The sequence below is a fragment of the Zosterops lateralis genome (assembly GCF_965231275.1).
Source record: "Zosterops lateralis genome assembly, chromosome: 11".
NCBI classification, from domain to species: domain Eukaryota; kingdom Metazoa; phylum Chordata; class Aves; order Passeriformes; family Zosteropidae; genus Zosterops; species Zosterops lateralis.
In genome coordinates, this window is record NC_139771.1 from 1,962,123 (window position 1) to 1,980,914 (window position 18,792).

At 41.6% G+C, this 18,792-nt stretch overlaps 1 protein-coding gene across 1 annotated transcript in view; it reads right to left on the bottom strand.

The window, feature by feature from the left end:
• RHOA (ras homolog family member A) overlaps nt 1-18,792 on the bottom strand; it is a 23,133-nt gene continuing 4,341 nt past the window's right edge. The window contains exons 2-5 of the mRNA XM_083869403.1: nt 6,314-6,471; nt 3,498-3,618; nt 2,134-2,264; nt 1-1,271 (exon numbers count right to left, since the gene is read on the bottom strand). Coding sequence (XP_083725529.1) covers nt 1,098-1,271; nt 2,134-2,264; nt 3,498-3,618; nt 6,314-6,469 — 582 coding nt within the window. The 5' untranslated portion in view covers nt 6,470-6,471 and the 3' untranslated portion in view covers nt 1-1,097. The remainder of the gene's footprint in view (nt 1,272-2,133; nt 2,265-3,497; nt 3,619-6,313; nt 6,472-18,792) is intronic.

Consider the following 18,792-nt stretch of genomic DNA (forward strand, 5'->3'; position numbering starts at 1 on the left):
TACAGGGAGCTTAGAAAACTGCCTTTATTCTATTAGTTCTTGGAAAAATGAAAATACAGAAAGAGTTTAGTTGGCTGCAGAACAGCAAGAAGTTCACAGGTTAGGAGTCTGATCACTACATGGTAACCAAACTTACACAAAAAGTTTCTTTTTTTTTTTAAAGTTTTGAAACTGGGTCCAGCAATGAATTTAAGGCAACTGAACAGTTCAGAAGCTTTGAGTGTGAGCAGGCTGTCTTTTCTCATCCCTATAGCACGTTATGGAAAAAAAAAAAAACTCCTCCTGGGTGTGCAGACCATTCAAATCATTCAAATGGGTCAGACTCTTACAAATGAACAGGGGAAGAGGATCAGCTGCTTTCCACCGGACTTTATTTTCAAATACAGTTTCTTAAAAAACCCAGAACACCTTAATGCAGAGGTTACAAGTAACAGTATTAGGAAATCCAATTATACAAAAAATACTACATCTAAGCTGGGGTAAATAGATTTATTTTTGGTAACATACATTTAAACTGGCACTAATTACACAGTAACTAAAAGGTAACTAACATGAAACCACAGAACCCTCACTTTTCCTTAGCTGAATGGGACTTGGTCATTTCAGAGTGATCACATTTTCAAACTAATGTTTTACACCAAGCCATGAAAATCAGATCTTCCTAAATGTGATAGCACTGAAGCTACTCTCGATTCCATACAGCCATGTAACGGTTGTACTCAATTAGAATAGGACGTTAGTTATAAAGTAGTTACAGACCAATCCTCTGTGTTGACAGCTTTTTCTCTTTCTAGAGAGAAGAAAGAAGATAGAGAATTGTCTTCAATTAGCGCCTGGCATATCCTGTGAGTGCAGAGAAGGTTTGTTAGAGGAATGTTGAGGTTAACCTTGGGTGCACAGATGAATTTGATGCAGATTGTTATAAAAATCATGGTTGGCTTCTAAATACTGGTAGCAAGATGACTCGATTTTTAAATCTCTTAAGTAAATTATAGATAATGAAAAAGGCCAGTAATCATACACTAAGATTAATAAACAGCACTTCAAAATTACTCAAGTGCAGGGTGCTGCTTTGGCCATCTTCCTCTGGCCACACTTTATAAGAGAAGGCACCCGGACTTTTTCTTGCCACGCCGGGCTTGCAAAGCAGCTCTAGTGGCCATTTCAAACACCTCCCTCACACCGTCTTTGGTCTTTGCCGAACACTCCATGTACCCGAATGCACCAATGCGGTTTGCCATATCCCGGCCCTCCTCGGGTTTGACAGGCTCCTGCAACAGCACAAAAGCAGCAGGTGAGAACAGCCCAAACCCACACTGCTCCTCCCCTTCCCACCTAGCTTCCCAACAAGTGCAAAGGAATGTCTGGATTAAGTACATGTAATGAACTGACTAGTTAAAGGTCCAATGCCAGAGGACACAATCAGTTTTCTGGTATCTCTGAGCTAGAAAGCTGCAAGACTCTTTGAAACTTCAGCAAGTGATTGCCTATTTCTGATAAAACATTTATGCAATTCTTTGCTACCACTGCAAAAAGGCCTATGAACAAATCCCCAAATCAATGCATCAGTCTTTGTATAAAACCCCCCAATACTATGCTACAGGTGCAAAAATTCCAGGACAGAGCAGAGCATTCTGCAGTCCCATACCCAAGCTGGGGGTTTCAGAATCAATCATAAAATGAAACCTGGTGATATGCTCAGGAATGAGCAACAGCAGCTGTGGCTTTTACCTCAGAACACCCACTAATAAAAGTGTTTGCTGTCACATCCTGGACACACCAAACAAAAAATAGCTCCAGAGTGCATGCACTGATGTGATGATGACTCCTAATCAATTCCTTTCTACCTCAGGGATCCACCTCTCCAGCACTGAGAGAAGGTGACTATTAGTAACCCAATACAGCCATTTTCATGGCTGAGGATGCCTTTTCTTAGAACTAAATCTCCAAATATAAGAATCCCCACTCAGTTAAAGTAGACAATAAATAGACACGCCCTGGTGTCTTGCCATGGGTAGGTGTTGATCACACAGCCCACAGAAACCAGCAGCCAGCTCTGGGTGCCTGTTCAATGCTCTGCTACAACCACCACACATTTCTGCCATTTCTTGTAAGACTCTGAAAGGAACCTGCCTGCTTCATTTTGGCCAGCTCTCGTCTTGTGTGCTCGTCATTCCTCAGGTCCTTCTTGTTTCCTACCAGGATGATAGGCACGTTGGGGCAGAAATGCTTCACCTCTGGGGTCCACTTCTCTGGGATGTTTTCTGAAGAAAATAATTAGAGGCATGACTGTACAATGCCCCACTTCTGTGGAGAGTTTTATTTTAAAGATTAACACGCTGCCTGAGTCATTGTAGCTTGATAATCCAGACTGATGCCTTTTTTTCTACTCTTCATAAGGAAGCAAGAAGACCTGTTCTGGTGTTACCAAAAAAAAGCCTGTCTGTTATAATTTGAAAGCTGAAGGACATGTAACATCTTGGCTTCTCTCAGCAGCTACCTGACAAGAGTTAGAACAAGGGACTTTGAAGAACAGTGTGCAGAATTCTGGACTGGAAAGTTAAGGAATATTTTCCTTCAAGAGAAATATTTTATTTATCTCCAGAAGCTAGAGATGGACACAACACTGAAGCTTACATTTTAACCTCACTTCTTTTCCTAAAGCAACACAAAACAGCCCCCCCTCTCAGCTCTCCTCTTACTGCAGCAGAACTGTTCAACACACTAATTACAGATTCACAGAAACAAAGGCTTGGGATAACTTCCAGTCTGCCATTTCTCCCTATGTGCAGCAAATGAATTTGTTTTCCTATATAAGCAACCTCCTCCTCACATCCCTACATGACTTTATTTTTTTAGTGAAAGGAGGACTTGGGGGCTTTTGAAAGCAAAACCTTGACAAACTCTATATAGCAGGAAGTGATGAACAACCTAAAACATCTGTCTGTGCTTTCATAAGCTCTTAGACATTTGAGATTCACCAGTGGATGTACCTGCAGGCTGCATAACCACTTTTTATATTCATAAAATTCCGTTCAGCTTTTGAAGAGACATTCACTATTAAGTATTATGGTATATTTTCTTGCTTGAAGGAACAACTTAGACAAGGATTTTGAAGCCAGTTTTTGCACTACAGCCAAAATATCAATTCTGCAGCTGCACCTGGAGTGCTCAGGTGTGCTGGCCTCTAGATGCTGCACATCTGAAAAGCTGCCTGGCAGCTCGCAGGGACCCTGGCACCCAGATACTGGTGAGCAGGAAGGGAGGAGATGGAAGAGAATTTTTACAATCTGGGCAAACACAGAGTGCTGCTGCAGCTCTCATGATGTTCAGCATTGCTAGTGAATTTGCTAATGTCTTAAAACTACACACTCAAACCACCACCAATTCTGAAACTAGGAAAGCTCCCAAGGGAAAATATATTCTACAGTGCAATTTCCAAAGGGGAATATATTGATATACAGAAGTGGTTCTGATTCAGTTAGAGATCTACTTACCTAAACTATCAGGACTATCAATTGAAAAACACATAAGTATAACATCAGTATCTGGATAAGAAAGCGGTCTAAGTCGATCGTAGTCTTCCTGTCCTGCTGTATCCCACAAAGCCAACTCAACCTGCAAAATCAAGGTAAGGGGTTAGTCACATCACCATGAACCTCCTGATTCAGAAGCCAGGAACTCAACAGGAGTGAATAAAATATTTCAGTCAATACCACTCAAAAGGAGGTGACAAGTTTTCCTTTGGCAGGAGAATTATTAGGGATTTTACATTCTGTAACTTCAGAAATCAACTTATTGCTGCTTATGAGTCTTTTCTTTACACCTATGACCACTGTCAATTCTCTAAAAGGACGTAAAAGCCAAGGGCAGAAAGCAAGACAGAAGAATCTAACGGAATCAGCTCCAAAAGGCTGGGAAGCACTCTGACAAGCATCCCAGAAATACCAGTTTTCAGTGAAAGTGGACTAAGTATATGCTTTCTAGGATTATGCACATTTGCATTTACAGCTGGAACCTGTAGTGACTAAGAAATGTCAAGACTGTACTTATTTGTGCACAAATTTAACAAAACTACTTGTGTGTAAGGCTTCTTGGTACTAAGAAGTAAAGTACTTAATGTTCTCAATATTTCTACTTTTGCTGGAGCTAGGGGAGAACACTCCAATAGGATTGCTTAAAACTGTAGAAGGAACAGGCAACATTTAAAGCAAAGGACTTAAAATAAATATAATCAAGCTCTTTAGGTATATATACTCTTGCTAAAGATTATCTGATGAGTCTGCCTTTAAGTGGGTGCCTTCTTCTTTAAACTCTTGCATTCAAAAATTCCAGGAAAAAAGTCCACAGCAGATCAGATAAAGAAAGATGGGCAAAACTGGAACTCAAACATGAGCTTGCACGTGCAATGCAACTGTTTAAATTATTAAAGACAAAGCTTTAAGTTGCACACATATACAAAAATAATCTTCTGTATTTCAGTCAGAAATAGTCCTCCTCTCAAAGTCACTTCTGCAGTTGCAAATATGAATTCTGTGGCAAATGTTCATATTTTTAGAGAAATGTCTGTTGATGGTTCCCTCACATGACACCGGAATCAGCTCCTACAAAACCACATCTCCTACCATCACTTTTTTGTCTTCATATGACTTCTGGACATTTCTGGTAGTGCTTTTCTAGGAAGACAGAGGTAAGAGGCTGTCAAACAGAAGAGGCTTAAGCCCTACTCCCCTACAAACTTTTGTAATCAAATTTTCTGAAGACCAAGAGCTTCGGTAAAATATATTCTCTAGTGATAAAAATAAAATCAGCTAATAGTGCTCAAGCTGCTCATGCTACTTTCCTTTAGCTACTGGCTGCATATAGCTGACAGGGCATGACTCCCTGTTCACTCATTCAGATGCAGAGATTCAGGCAGAAAGGAATGAGGGAGTTAGACTTGGTGATAAGAGAGAGAAATGGGTATCATACATATTTCAAACAATAGTCCTTAGAGTCTAAGTTACAATATAGAAACTGTAGAACCTGTCACTTGAGGAAAAAAAATGTCCTAATATTAGGCTAAAAGTAAATTTTCTTTTACTGATTCACATTACGGGAGAGGAAAGCTATTCTTAGACTAAAATAGCATGAATTGTCATGACTAAATCCATAAATAACCCATCCCTGCAACACTAGGAAATCAAATTTAACATAAAGTCCAAAACTAGCTCAAAAACCTCTTTTTCTCCAGTCAGGAATGAAAGTGAGTGATTTCAATCCATCAGTCACTGCATCTGAACTAGAATGGACTGAAAGAACTCCTGGCTGTTCCTGAGCCCAGAGCAAAGGCAGTGTCAGACAGGGACAAAACAGGGAAGCTCAGCACCATCAGCACCAAGACCTGCAGTCCCATGGCAGAGTCAGCTCTGTGTGGTTACAGCACCCAAACAGACACAGATCATAACTGCATGAGAGGGTTTGTGAACAGCTGAGCTTTCAAAGTTCCTGCTTTCTGTGCTTCTGGAGTATCCTGGAAAGTGACAATTTTGCACATTACCCAGCACCTTGCTGACAGAAGTGCAGAAGGCAACCTACCCAGGGATCAGCAGCTACAGCTGCCCCTCGAGCAGGTGTCTGGCATGTCTGCTTGTGTGGTAAACAAAAGGACTCAAGAGGTCCCACTGATAAAAACTGACTTTCAAAGTCTTTAAAATGACTTTAAAATGAAGTATTTTAATAATTAGTTTACTGAAGTACAAACTAAAGATGAAGCTCAGTGAGCTGTGGCTACACTTGGGTTCTAAGAATTGTGTTCCTTCGGACAAGCAGGACAGATGATGCTGATGTACATTACAAAAATCAACCCCTTGATCAACCTGTCTGTCATCTGCTCTCAGAAGGATGCTGCATGTTGCCAGGAGTGGGTGTGAAAAAAAAACTCTCCAGGAATTAGTCTTTGTTAATTACAATACCATGTCCCTATCAAAACAGGCACTCTGTTCCAAAGGCCAGTAGCCCCAATGTCCTCAGCATCTTTGCATTGCTCCATCCCCTCCCACCTGCTGCAGCATTCTACTCAGACTGATTGCACGGCTTTTAGAACCTCAGTTTGTGTAAGTTAGAAGCACCTTGTTGAACAGACACTAGATATGAGCACACTCTAGCAAGGTCAGTATTTTTTTCCACAGGAACATACTTAATATTTAAAAATATATTTACAATACAAGCACTAAGCATGTGTGCTAACCACACCTTAAGGAAGAGTAGAGATGTCCATGCTATTCTGAAAAAACACCATTTCATTCTGGCTCTTTGAGAAGGGTTCACATACCTGCTTTCCATCCACTTCAATATCTGCTACGTAATTTTCAAAGACAGTGGGAACATACACTTCAGGGAACTGGTCTTTGCTAAATACAATCAGCAGACAGGTTTTTCCACAGGCACCATCTCCCACTATAACCAGCTTTTTTCGAATGGCTGCCATCGCTGAAAAACAAAACGACAACTTGTTAATTCAACTGCTACAGCTTTTAACTGAGATGCTAATAATTAATAAACCACGAGCCTTAAATTAATAAGACCTTTTAAATTGATTATACATGTCCATTAGAGAGACAGACATATCTGGAATTGGGTAGGTTCAGATTCCCATCCTTTTAAGAAAAAACACTCCTCAGCACTTATCAACATACCAGTGAGCCCACTAGGTGCAAGAATAACAGAAAGGAAAGGAGATGAGCCTGGCTTAACATTTATTGATCTGTTTTAAGACTGAGATAGCAGCACTGTCCCAAGGCACCCTCTCAGAAGTTATTCCAGGTAATCATATCCAAGATGCTTCAATTTAAGGGCAATAACATTTTCTTATCACACCGAGTTGCCTTAACTACAATGTGCCAGTCAGCTGGACTAGGAGAACCTGCTGCCACATCAGAGCACCAACAGAAGGATCTCAAGGTAACCAGTTCCTCAGATTACAGCCACCACTCTGCAAAGGATTTTGGCAGGATGCATGTCACTCCTCAGCCCACGAGCCTGCTGTCAGCTTGCAGTAAGTGAAGGGGGCACTTAGAAATGGAGACCCCTGTGATGCTCCAGACACGTCTCTGCTGTGCAATGAACTGATCTGTATCAGGACCAGACAAATCCCTGACCTGCTCATCAGCAACTCTGGCCTCAAAAAGACAGTATAAAAGCTTGAAAAGGTTTAAGGAAAGCCTGGAGTCAGGGTGGGGCCAAAGGAGAGGGTTGTTTTGGATCTGGCAAAGCAAACAAAACCAGCACTATATATGTGTCTGCTCTCTCTTTTCTCCAGGCATTTATTTGTGACCAATGCAGGGATAAGCCAGAGATTTAGGGAATGACCTGGCTACACAGGAGTGCAATGAGGACAGAACCGTAACAACTTTCTTCTGCACAACATAAAGACACTCCAGGGGAAGTGGCTTAGTCACCCCATGAAGCTTCCTGGAAATGGCACAAACAGCAACAGCACCACAATACCGATGACTGCATGACCAAAATACCACAGAGGGAGCACCCTGTGAGTTAACTTTTGCCATGACAAACCCAGAACAAAGTTCTGTGAGGATGACCAGGGCTGCTGGCAAGGGGAGAAGGCCTCAAAGAAGCACAGGAGAGATTTAAAGGATGCAGCAGAAACATTTTCTCCTTTTCACATCTTCTCTTGCCTCATAAAAATTAAGTAAAAAGGTAAAACTACCATCTAAAAGCAAAGTTTGGTACTGTTAGGTGGTGAAGAAGCAGTGAATATTACAGAGATTCTGTACAGGTACAGAGAATGTGCCAGGTACCATTTCAACCCACTTGTTCAGACACCACTGCTCAAGTGATCCAAATCCATGTCTAAAGTGAGTTTCTTTCACTTTGCAAATATATATGTACACAAGTTAAAATTATTTACCTTAAGGACTTGGGGTTATTTTTACTTTTGTGGAAGGTTTTATATGATCCAAGCCTTATAAAAGTTTTCTTTCCATTGTTTTAGATGGTTTTGAATACTTTCTAGCAATGTTAGTATTTGAATTTTACAGAACTGGAAATTATCTGTCCTCTGTACCAACTCAGGATCAACTACTTGTAACTTCTATTTAATGTCAGTTTTGCCTAATCTGCCCTTAGAGTCCTACAAAACCTCTGAAGTCATTTAGTCATGAGCTCCACAATATTTACAATGAAAAAATTTCCCTCAATGTGTACCCTCGCCCTGCTTTGATGTAATATAAGCCCATTACTGTTTATGCTGTTTTTCGTGGCCACAAGGAAATGGATTATTCCCTTTTCCCAGTGCAGTCGAGAACATATGCCTTCATTTAGTCTTCTCTTCAGGGAAAACAATACCAGTTTATTCAAGCCTTTTCTGTAAATCATATTTCCTACACTTTCCCATTGCTCCCTTCTGGGCAGAGTCCAATTGGCACTAATTTACCAAAGCGTGGAGCCCAAAAGCTGAATCCAGTATTTCTCCTAGGGCTCTATGAAGAGTGCTCAGAGCTGAAGGATTCATTTCACTGATTTTCTGGGATACTCTGCTGATTAAACACCAATCTGGAATGATGTATCTTTTTCTTTCTTCTTCCCCTCCCCAGGAGACAACACTGTTGATACAGTCAGTTTTTAATTCCTGATAGCTCACAGACTTTTTTCATTCAGATGTCTATACAGTGAGTACTTCTCTCTTCACACAGCTGAATATCCACTGTCAGACTTTTATTTATCCTTGCAGTGGCTGATGGTTTATTCTACCTTCAACTTCTAGCTCTGTCCTCCAGTTTAATCATAATCTGTCAGATGCAAGTTTAATAGCAGTGATTCCCAGGCAATTGTCTAGGCCATTGATGAAACTGCCCTGGAGGCACAGTGGTCGGCGGAATGGGATAACCTGTCCCTCCCTGCTACCCTCCCTCCTGTGCTGGTGGCTGGCACTGCCCTGTGATGCCTTGAGTTACCTGCAGTACCACCCACCTTTTGGCATCACCTACAGATAACTGTATTTTTCGATGGACTATCAGATCAACTCTGTCTTCCTCTAAATACTTCTGATTATACTTCAGATTATTCTTTTAGTGTTCCTTGCCCGTTGAATTTTGTGCTTTGGCCTTCTACATACCTACGCCTAAGATCTACAAGAAAACTACAATTGTTACAAAAAACCAACCCCTAACCCCATTTTTTAATGTAGACCTTTCTACAAATCCTTCCCCCCCCAAAAAAAAAAATGCTTGGAAAATTTATGGATATATAAAAATTATTTCAGGAGCTTTATTTTATCTCCTCATTATCATTTTCCTGAGAAAAGCCTATCATGAAGCTCTGCCTGAATTCTTCCTGAGACGTGTTGACACCATTTGGACCCAAGATGCCCTTCAGCAGCATGTGCTCAACCACTCCCTTCCCACTGCTCAGGACCTGCCCCATGAGACTCCCTCGCTCACAGAGTTCTGTGCAGGACCATCACCAGGACACATCAAACCTGCCCAACAGTCCTTTCCATCTAATGCATTCCAAATCTAGGGAATTAAAGTTCCCTCATCATCAGCTTCTGGACCATCACAAATAACCTCAACCACATTATCATTTTTTGGTGACCCATGGCATTCTTGTATTTTTTCCTTTAGTTTCACCTTCCACAGCATTACCACAAAACAATTCCTTGTAGAACAAGTGTGTTGTACAAAATACAATTCAGGAGGCAAAGATCACCACTCATAATCTCCAATTTTCAGAAGCAGCCCAGAATATAAACACTGGGTAGATATAAACACCTCAGGATGTCAGCTCTGATCATGAGACAGATACCTCAGAAGGAAGTCACCAAATATCACAACCATTTCTTTCTACTTATCATTATCAGTGAACCATAGAATGGCTTGGGTTGGAAGGAACCTTCAGGATCATATAACTCCAACACCCTGCCATGGGCAGGGACATCTTTCACTAGACCAGGTTGCTCAAAGTCTTATCCAACCTTGAACACCTCCTAATTTAGGAATTCCTTGAATTTCCTCATTTAGAGAATTCAGTGTACAGATCAGCATCTTTCAGATAGTTATTTTTAGCTAAAACAAATACATTCCTCTCCAGTGGGCAGCTGTAAGGGGTTGTCAAGTCTGAAAAGACTCAGAAAAACAACATCTTGGTAGCACAATGGAGAAAAAATGGATTGTCAGAATCTTGGTGCATCTTGCTGCGTGTCTCAAGGACAACACTAACAGCATTTACAGCAGTTGAGTCTTTCTGTTGCATCTGACATGCTCTGGTTTTCTTTATTAAGTATTCTGAAACATGGAAATACATCAAATTTGTACCAGCAGTATGTAGGAATCAAAGCACTTTGCTGGCCCAAAGAGTTTAATTTAAGATGCACATTACACACAATTTACTATTTGCTACAGCACAGCTTTTCACCAGTGAGCACATGCCTACATTTAGAGCTAAAATCTCTATGAACTACCTGAGAGGGTATAACAAACAGAGCAAACCCAGGCTACCACTACCTCACTGTAACTGAACACAGGGTTTACACAACACATAGAGCATGGAGAGTCCAATAAACCCAGAAAGCTGCTGGAACTGCATCACTGATGATGCATGCAGAACATTAAGCAAGAAATATTTTATCCCAATTAGTGCAGCAGAATGGCTGCAGTGATCTTCTAGGAGAATCTGTGCTGTCTTCTGCACCAAGGCAAGAGATCTGCAATTTTTCCTACTCTTAAATGAACCACTCCTCCCACATTTGCATTTATAGGATTCTCAAAACCAGTTAGTCTGCTAGATTCAAAGTGGAAACTCTCACAACATGACTCAAGTGACTCATCTGAATGGAAGAGATTCAATTATGACATTTCCCCAGCCTCAGCCAGTGTCTTTCACAGGTATTACAGGAGCTTTAGACATCATTTACTCAATCCCACTAACATCACAGGAGGTTACAACACAAGGAGCTCCTGTGAGTTGCCACACTAATATCCTTGTTACAGGAGGCTGCTGTTTCTGAGTGCACTGACTCCTGCAGCATAAAGCCCTGCTTGTTAAGGGAATCCACCAAATACTCCAGAATAACTAGAAATGGGGAAAATATTTTTTCCCATGTTTTAAACATACTCCCCCCAAGTATTAGTCTTTACTGCAAGGGAATTGCCTCTTCAGCACGCTATTTATTTTTCCAAGGAACAACTTTTCCAGTGCCTCCTCTCCTGCAGGTCCCAAGGTCACACAGCATGAGTGAGGATTGTGGACATACTGCTGACACTCTGAAGTTGGACAGGCTGGCAACAAACAGGCCAGGTTTGTCTGTCTCACTCTGGATCTCATCCCGGAGAAAGTAACTGATGGAAGAAACAGCTCTTTACCATCACATAGGTATCAGAAATGTATTTCATTTCAATTACCAATTAACTACTAGTAATTTTATGTTGCCTGCTATGCTATACTGGCAGATACTTTGCATAATGCAGATTTTTGTAAAAAAAAAAAAAAAATCTAGATTATTGCATGTCAGCAAGAACTCAGCAGAAGCAGCTCAGAAGGAGTTCAGCATGCAGTAAAGATGCCACGGGGAATGGGAGGAGAACATCCTTTAAATTCTTTCCCACCTAATCTTGCTTAAAACCAAAATGTTAGAAGGTAAAGGTTTTGAAATCTTAGAAAGACTGCCTTGCTGCTGACTCCTCTACACATCACTGAAGCAGTTTGCTGCTGAGTGAATTTCAGACTGGCACCCTGCCCTGGGCAGCAGGAAGAACAAGAGCTGGGCTGAGAGTCCAGAAGAAGAAGAAACCCAGCTCAAGTGTCTCCCAGCCTGACCAGTGAGGCCCTGCCCTCTACCTACCACAGGGGAGAACTGACTCTGTCCTAGTCCCTCAGCTGCCTCTGCCTCAGTATCTGCATTTACTCTTAAAATATACTCACTTTCGTTCAAGTCTGAGGTGGAGGAACAAAGAGTTTTCCCAAAGACTTCCAGGGATCAAGAGGGGATGAGCAGGCTTTTGTCACAGTTTTCTTCTGGCCATTCAGCAAGGTCAGGCATCAACAGTGGGAAGCAGCAAAGCAGTTTGAGGTCCAAAGCTGATCAGCACAGAAGCAAACAGGTCGGATTTTAGGGCAGCTGTGTACAGCCAGTGAAGAAAGAAGCTGAACACAGAGCATCTGAGTGGGTGAAGTGGCCTGAAGACTGTGACGAGGAAAGGGGTCAGGCAAACAGGCCAGGAGGAGAACAGCAGAAGGATGTAACCACTCCTCTAGAACAGAATCCAGGATTCCCACATCTCCCAACAGCAAGCAAGCATCTCAACTTTCTCCTCCATTAAAGCCCCAATGGAAAATGTCATCAACTATACGTTTTGTAATCCTTTTTTGCTGCTCACTTCTCATTAGTGAAAGCACATATAAGTAAATATCAGAAGTACTGCAGCTTGCTGCTGAAATGCTAATCCTGCTACCTTAAATCAGCTTCCTTCAGCATATGTAAGCCTGTGTGTGCTATCATGCCATTTTTCTCCACATAACCAACACAGGATGGCCCATCTCTTACACAGCAATAGTTGTGAAGTAAAAGAAACTGTGACCCCAAGTCACAAGTGACCACTTATTTATTGTCTGAACTGATCTGTACAGTCACACTGACAGTAAAGCCAGACACCAAGCTCAGAGTGATCTGCTCTTTTGACACCATCAACAACCTGAAATCAATCATCACTGGGATGGAAACTCGGTTCAATTCCAAGACACCAGAATCAGAATACTAAAAATGTGAATATTGTCACCTCTATCAAGTCAACACATTTCATTGTAATGATTGAGATTTTCTTAATTCTGTGCAAGTTTGTCTGTGGACACTTACACTCATAAACCAAAAAGCCACATTATTTAAAGTGTTGCTAACAAGGCCGTTGAGAAATAGCTATATTTATATTCCTGACTGCAGCCAGCACATAAAGCAGTTTGACAGTACTGCAAAATAGACCTATTTCTAACTACAGCACTATGTGGGAGCAGTTGGCGAGAAAAAGCTATCTGCTGGGGCTTTTTGGGAGGGTTACATATGAAATCTAACACTTGAAAAAAGTTCCAAAGGTGGCAAAGCATAGGGCCGGCTACTGATGTTGCACATTAAATTTAATCCACAGAGAAATGGAATTTTTCTGTTGTAAGACTGAAGTACAATTGAAAAACTGACACAGAAGGTCAGCATAATATCCAACAGGATTAAACACTGAACACAGGTCCTTTGGGAAGGTCTTTGGACAAGGCAAACTGAGTGCTCGGATTTCTGATAACAGTTCAGTCAGCCTGTGTCAACCAGGCTCAAGTCTGGCATGTTTTACTAGTTTGGGAAAAGTGCCTTGCAAATAGAGCAGTACATTTCCAGAGCCAGCTTTAAATCAGGAGCAGTATAGCTGTGTTCACCCCCAGCTAATAAACCTCCCCAGGTCTCAGCTAATTCCACAAATAACCAGCTCAAGCCTCTTTGTACTACATCACCAGAACTCGGAACAGGGTGAGCTTAACTGCATTAGGTCTTAACAACACTGGTTGCCAGCCCCAGTGAACCCTTAATGACTGATTAATTTTATACAGCCATTAAGAGTTATCCAAGAGTACGCAACAGGTGTTTAATAGGCATAGGACACAAGAGTGTTGTTCATGCTGCCTCTGCAATGGCTGTGAAGGGGCAGGAGATTCCTCGGGCAGTGCAAAGCCTGCCAGTGCAATGTTGTGGAGGAAACCTGAATCAGCCGTCAGCACCAGATCCGTGTTGAGTGTCATGCGGACACAGCACGTCTAATCCGAGATATCATGTGAAGTCTCAAAGTAGGATTCATCTTATCAAATTACTGCCTTTGCCCTTGCCTTCCTCTTCAGGAAAAATCCTGTGTGACAACACAAATCATCTTCCTCTCAGGGAAAATTGTTTTGGATTCTAATATATTTACTTGATTTTTAAGCACTGCAAGAAAGAGCCAAACATTTTGCTCTGCTCTCCTTCCCTGTACAGTGTTTTACAGGAATGATGCCTCAGCACTGTCAAGTGCTCCCAAGAACACACAAAATATTTTTTGTTAAAACGCCCAAATAATGACCTGTACAACCCTCTACACCCAGCACTGTGTCCCATAAGCAGCTCCAACACGGACACTGACCACTTGTTCCTGCACCTAAGCTTACACCTGGAGACTCACAGTTACTGCAGGTCTACACACATGGAAATAGGGATTTAGGAGCCAGGTCTCTCCACCTCAGTACCTGGCATTTTGAAGAAGCTCAGGACTGGATTCTTGCACTAAAGAAAAGGAACAAGAAGCTTCTCCTTGCATGCTCGCTAGCCTTCAGCTCAGGAGCTTCTTGGTCAGGTGTGGTTCCCATGAACTTAGTAACCTCAAACAGATTTCTCCTCCATGAGCTTGTCCAGACTCCCTTTGAACCCATGTAAACTTCCAGCACACACAACATCCTGTGGAGGGAATTCCCACAACTTAATTACACATTGTGTAAAGCCACTTCCTTCAAATTCAAGATTGTCCCTATTAGTTTCTTTTACTGCCTCCTAATTCCGAAATGGAAAGGGAGTGAACAATTTTCCTTCACTCACCCTCTTCCTGCTGCTCATATAATAGCCTTTCCAGAGTGAAGCACCCTAACAAAGAGCTGGTTTTTTTGGTTTTTTTTTTAATTAACTTTACACCTCTGACAGTAGTGACTGTCTATTCCCGGCATAAGGAGTAACAAAGTGGTAGAGGTGTCACGGTGAAGGGCTTCAGGCAGGAGGGCCCTTGAGAGCAGCAGAGCACCGTGTACCTTCCCATTCCACAGTGTCCATCAAAGCTCCAAATGCCCCAGGGCTGCTGCAGCACAGCCCCAGGAGCAGGACCCTTAAATCCATTCACAGTACCAGAGAACCACACCCTGAGATGCGTTTCAAGTGCAAACAAGCCAGTGCCTGGTCATTCCCCAGTAGTTTCACCCCGTGCATTAATTCCAGTGCAGACCATCTTGAATTTAAAATAGCAGTAGCAGAGTCCCACACCATGTTCCTCACTCCAGCAGTCAATTACATTTTCTGCATTATGATGAGGCTTTCCTCGTCGCTTCCTCCCTTCTTCAGCCTCTGCAAATTTCGCATTACTGGCATTTTACATTTCTTTCAGGTGACCACTAAAAAACACAGCCCAAGAGTCCAACTCCTTCATGTCCTCACTCTACACAGACTCGCTTCAGCCTCTACTTGCCTTTCACAGCTGCCTTCTTTCTATTATATTTAATACGAACCATATTGATTTTGTTCTGGCTTAGTTTCTCACTGAAAATGACATGCCATTACTGTCAAGTACTAACTGAAGGCTAAGATGAACAGTTGCACTTAAGAACCAAATAAAACAATTAACACCTCTTGTTTCTATTTCCCCCAGTCCAGGCTGAGTGACATTGCCTTAATTCTTTCCTGAACACTTTGTTACTTATTCCATTATTGTACCTGGGATTGATGTCTTAGTCTGATGGGATTATAATCATTAAGACTGTCCTACTTCTCTTTATTATTACTGCATATTAGCATTCTTTCAAACTCAAACTGCTGCAGTATGTAAAGAGCTTTCTGGGAAAAAAAAAATACATAAACCTCCTCCATTTTCAGGCCAGAGATCTTCAAAGCTAAGATACATATCAAAACATAGGTGTCAATTACCAAGTCTGGTCAGATTAGGTGTGCAATATCATTCAATCTTTTTTGGAAACTTAATGAGATAATCAGAATACCTGATTATATGGAAGTTCCCTGTGTATAGATAAATAACTGCCAAAAGATAGAAAACCAGGCAGGAGGAAATGCTCAGCGTTCTCAGAAAAAGACCCGTGGAACCTGCCCAGCTCAACATTCATAAATGACCTGAAAAAGCGAAGAAAAATAGCTATACAACAAAATTTACTGATGATGTCAAGATGCAGAGGTAATAAATGCAAGAGCTAACCGTGACGGATTTCAGAACTTTAACAGGCTCTGTGTCTTGGCAATAAAATTTGAAAGAGATAAATGTGAAGTGATATGCAATGTTAAAACCAGATTCAACTTCCTATAGGAAATGATGGACTGGGAGCTGATCAGTGCCACTCGAGAACAGTATTCAAAGGTTATATAGTTAATTCCTTTAAAATATAAGCTCGATACTCCAAAGTGCCACAGTTTTAAAGATTTCAGTATCAAGAACTAGGAGAAAAGGAACAAACTAGAAAGCATTAAGATTATGTCTGAATCCATCGGTTGACTGCATCTTCTGATGTGTGCAGCTGTGATCCTCGCATGTCAAAAGGCTATAAATGAACTGGAAATGACTCAGAGCAGGGCACACGGATGATTAAACTACACAACAGTGACCATTTGAGGAACAACTACAGCAGAACTGGAAAAAGGACAGTCTGGAAGATATGCAACCAGAGAAGAAAACAACTGGATGCCTCTCTCAGACCCTAAGGAGCGGTGAGCAAAGCTGGGGCCTGAAACAAGGACAAGAGCACATGGGATGAGCCAGCTCGAAAGCAGAGGCAGCCAGGCATCCCAGCAGGACACATGGCAAGGCTTCACCACATTTCAACTTTTTAGATCCATAATTTCATAGTTATTTGAGCTCCTTTTTCCTCCCAGTTACTTTCCACAATTTTGAGCTTCTGTTTTCTATGTTCAGTTACTACTTTACCCTTATTTCATCTGTAGGGCTTTTTTGCACTGTTTTTCAAGCATGAACAAAACAGATGCCTTCATTTCCTTTCCAAGCCAGGTTATTTAATTCATATTCAACACTTGGTAGGAGAATACTGCAAAACAAGGTTCCTGAAAGATCTTTTTGTAAGTATGTTCAAGTCAATTTTTTTAAAAACTAAACCAGCAATATATGCAAGCAAAACTCTGTCTTAATCTTGTCAATGTGCATCCTCTTTTGTTAACATCAAATTTAGCAGGGCGTTCCTGATCAACTACCTGCAAAGTTCATCCCTATACTGTTCACCTCTCTACTAATATATAATTAGTAAATTAACACCATTTTAGAACCCAGGGAAGACTAATTCTAGCATTTCTCCCTTGTCCAAGTCCTTCTCCAGTGCTGAAGGCAAAGTCTGGATTTTGGGGGCAGAAAGCAGGATTCTGTCCTCAAGATCTGTGGCTACCATTGCTGTCCTTGCCTGCCCATGGAACACTCCTGCTCATTTTCTCCTACTGACTACATCCTTGCTATCTCTAGGCATGATTTACGAGAGCACTTCTCTTATGCAATACCGAGTCCCAAGATTACTTTGTACAAAATGAGATTAGGGCTTAATATTGAGGTAATTATAGTAGATCTGTGGATTTCCATGCGTGTGTAATCTGCAAAACGCTTTGTATTTGGGCCAGTTTTTCCTTGGTGTCCTCTCTTCCCAGACGCCTCCTGCATGTCAGATGGGATGTGGGGCACCTCACACTGAGCAAGGCAGGCTTCTGCTTAGGCATGGGGGCTCTGCCTTCAGGCACTGGCAGTAAAGCACATATAGACAAGAAAAACTAACAATAACTTTTCCAGACAACCGTCTTCTTGTATCCACAACTGACATTCAGCTGTGTTCCTTCCTCCTCTTCTCCCACCACAAGACACCTGTTGAAACTGCACTGGTTCAGAACAAACACCAAGCAAGCCCAACACTACTTGACACATGCAGGTATCTCAGACAGAGCAAAAGAAGGAGCAAATGCACTATATATATCACCACAAGTGTATTTTCTCAGTTGACAGCTTGGGGGTAATTTTTTTTATCATTCTTTATGCCCAACAGCCCATTTGACAGTGTTTTCTCCTGACTCCACCTGTTTGGTTCTGAAGCCACGTCAATCATTGTCATTCAAAGCACTCTGTGATGCTGCTTTCTGCAGTCTCAGTGCAGACTGAGGGAGGGGCACCATCAGTTTTGATCTAGACCAGACTGTGCTTGGTCATGTCTTTGCCAAGCTGAGGAGTTCAAATCTTTTTAAGCATCCCTTGTACGGAATCCATTTCTTATCTCTGATCACTCTTTTCAGCCTCATCTTTGCTGTGTATCTCAAAGCACATCTTTCTTTGTGCCAACCCACTGTAATCAGTGTGTTGAGGACTAAGAGCCATGATTCTACTACTCCTCTGTTTTCCTTTTCTAATTCCTTTCCCAAAGCCCCTCATACAAACTCTCATGATCACAGTTGAACACTAAACTTCCATTTTCACAGAATTATGGCAAGCTCTTCCGTCTAAGTGGCAATAATTAACTTTCACCCCATCAGTGCATAAACAAATTAACATGATCCCTCTGCTTTGTATTTATCTGGAACAAATTTCATTTGGCATTTTACTGCCTGTAATTCAGTGTCAGAAGGACAAGCTGCAGCTCTTCCTAATCACCTCTGGTTTTTTATTCCCTTCTTCCTCAATACCTTTCTCACCAGATCATTTACAAATATGCTGAATAGCAAAGATGTAACACAGATCCCTCTTTTTCTCTTGTCCCAAACTTCCCTTCTCTGTGCTTCTCGAGTCATTCAAAACCTCTAGTAGATATGAGCTGCACCATTTCCTTTGCAAAAGCCACACTGGCTTTCTGCTATTCTAAGTTGTTGGTCCATCTGGTTAGCTTTTTTTGTTGTTGTTGTTTTTTACTTTTTAAAAAGGCACTGAACTGTGATATCCTGCTGAACTATCTTTAAGAACTGCTACCACAACTCTTATTTCTATGGCTTCAAGGTATTGAGAAGTTACACAGCGTAATTAGTAATTCGGTCATTTCAGG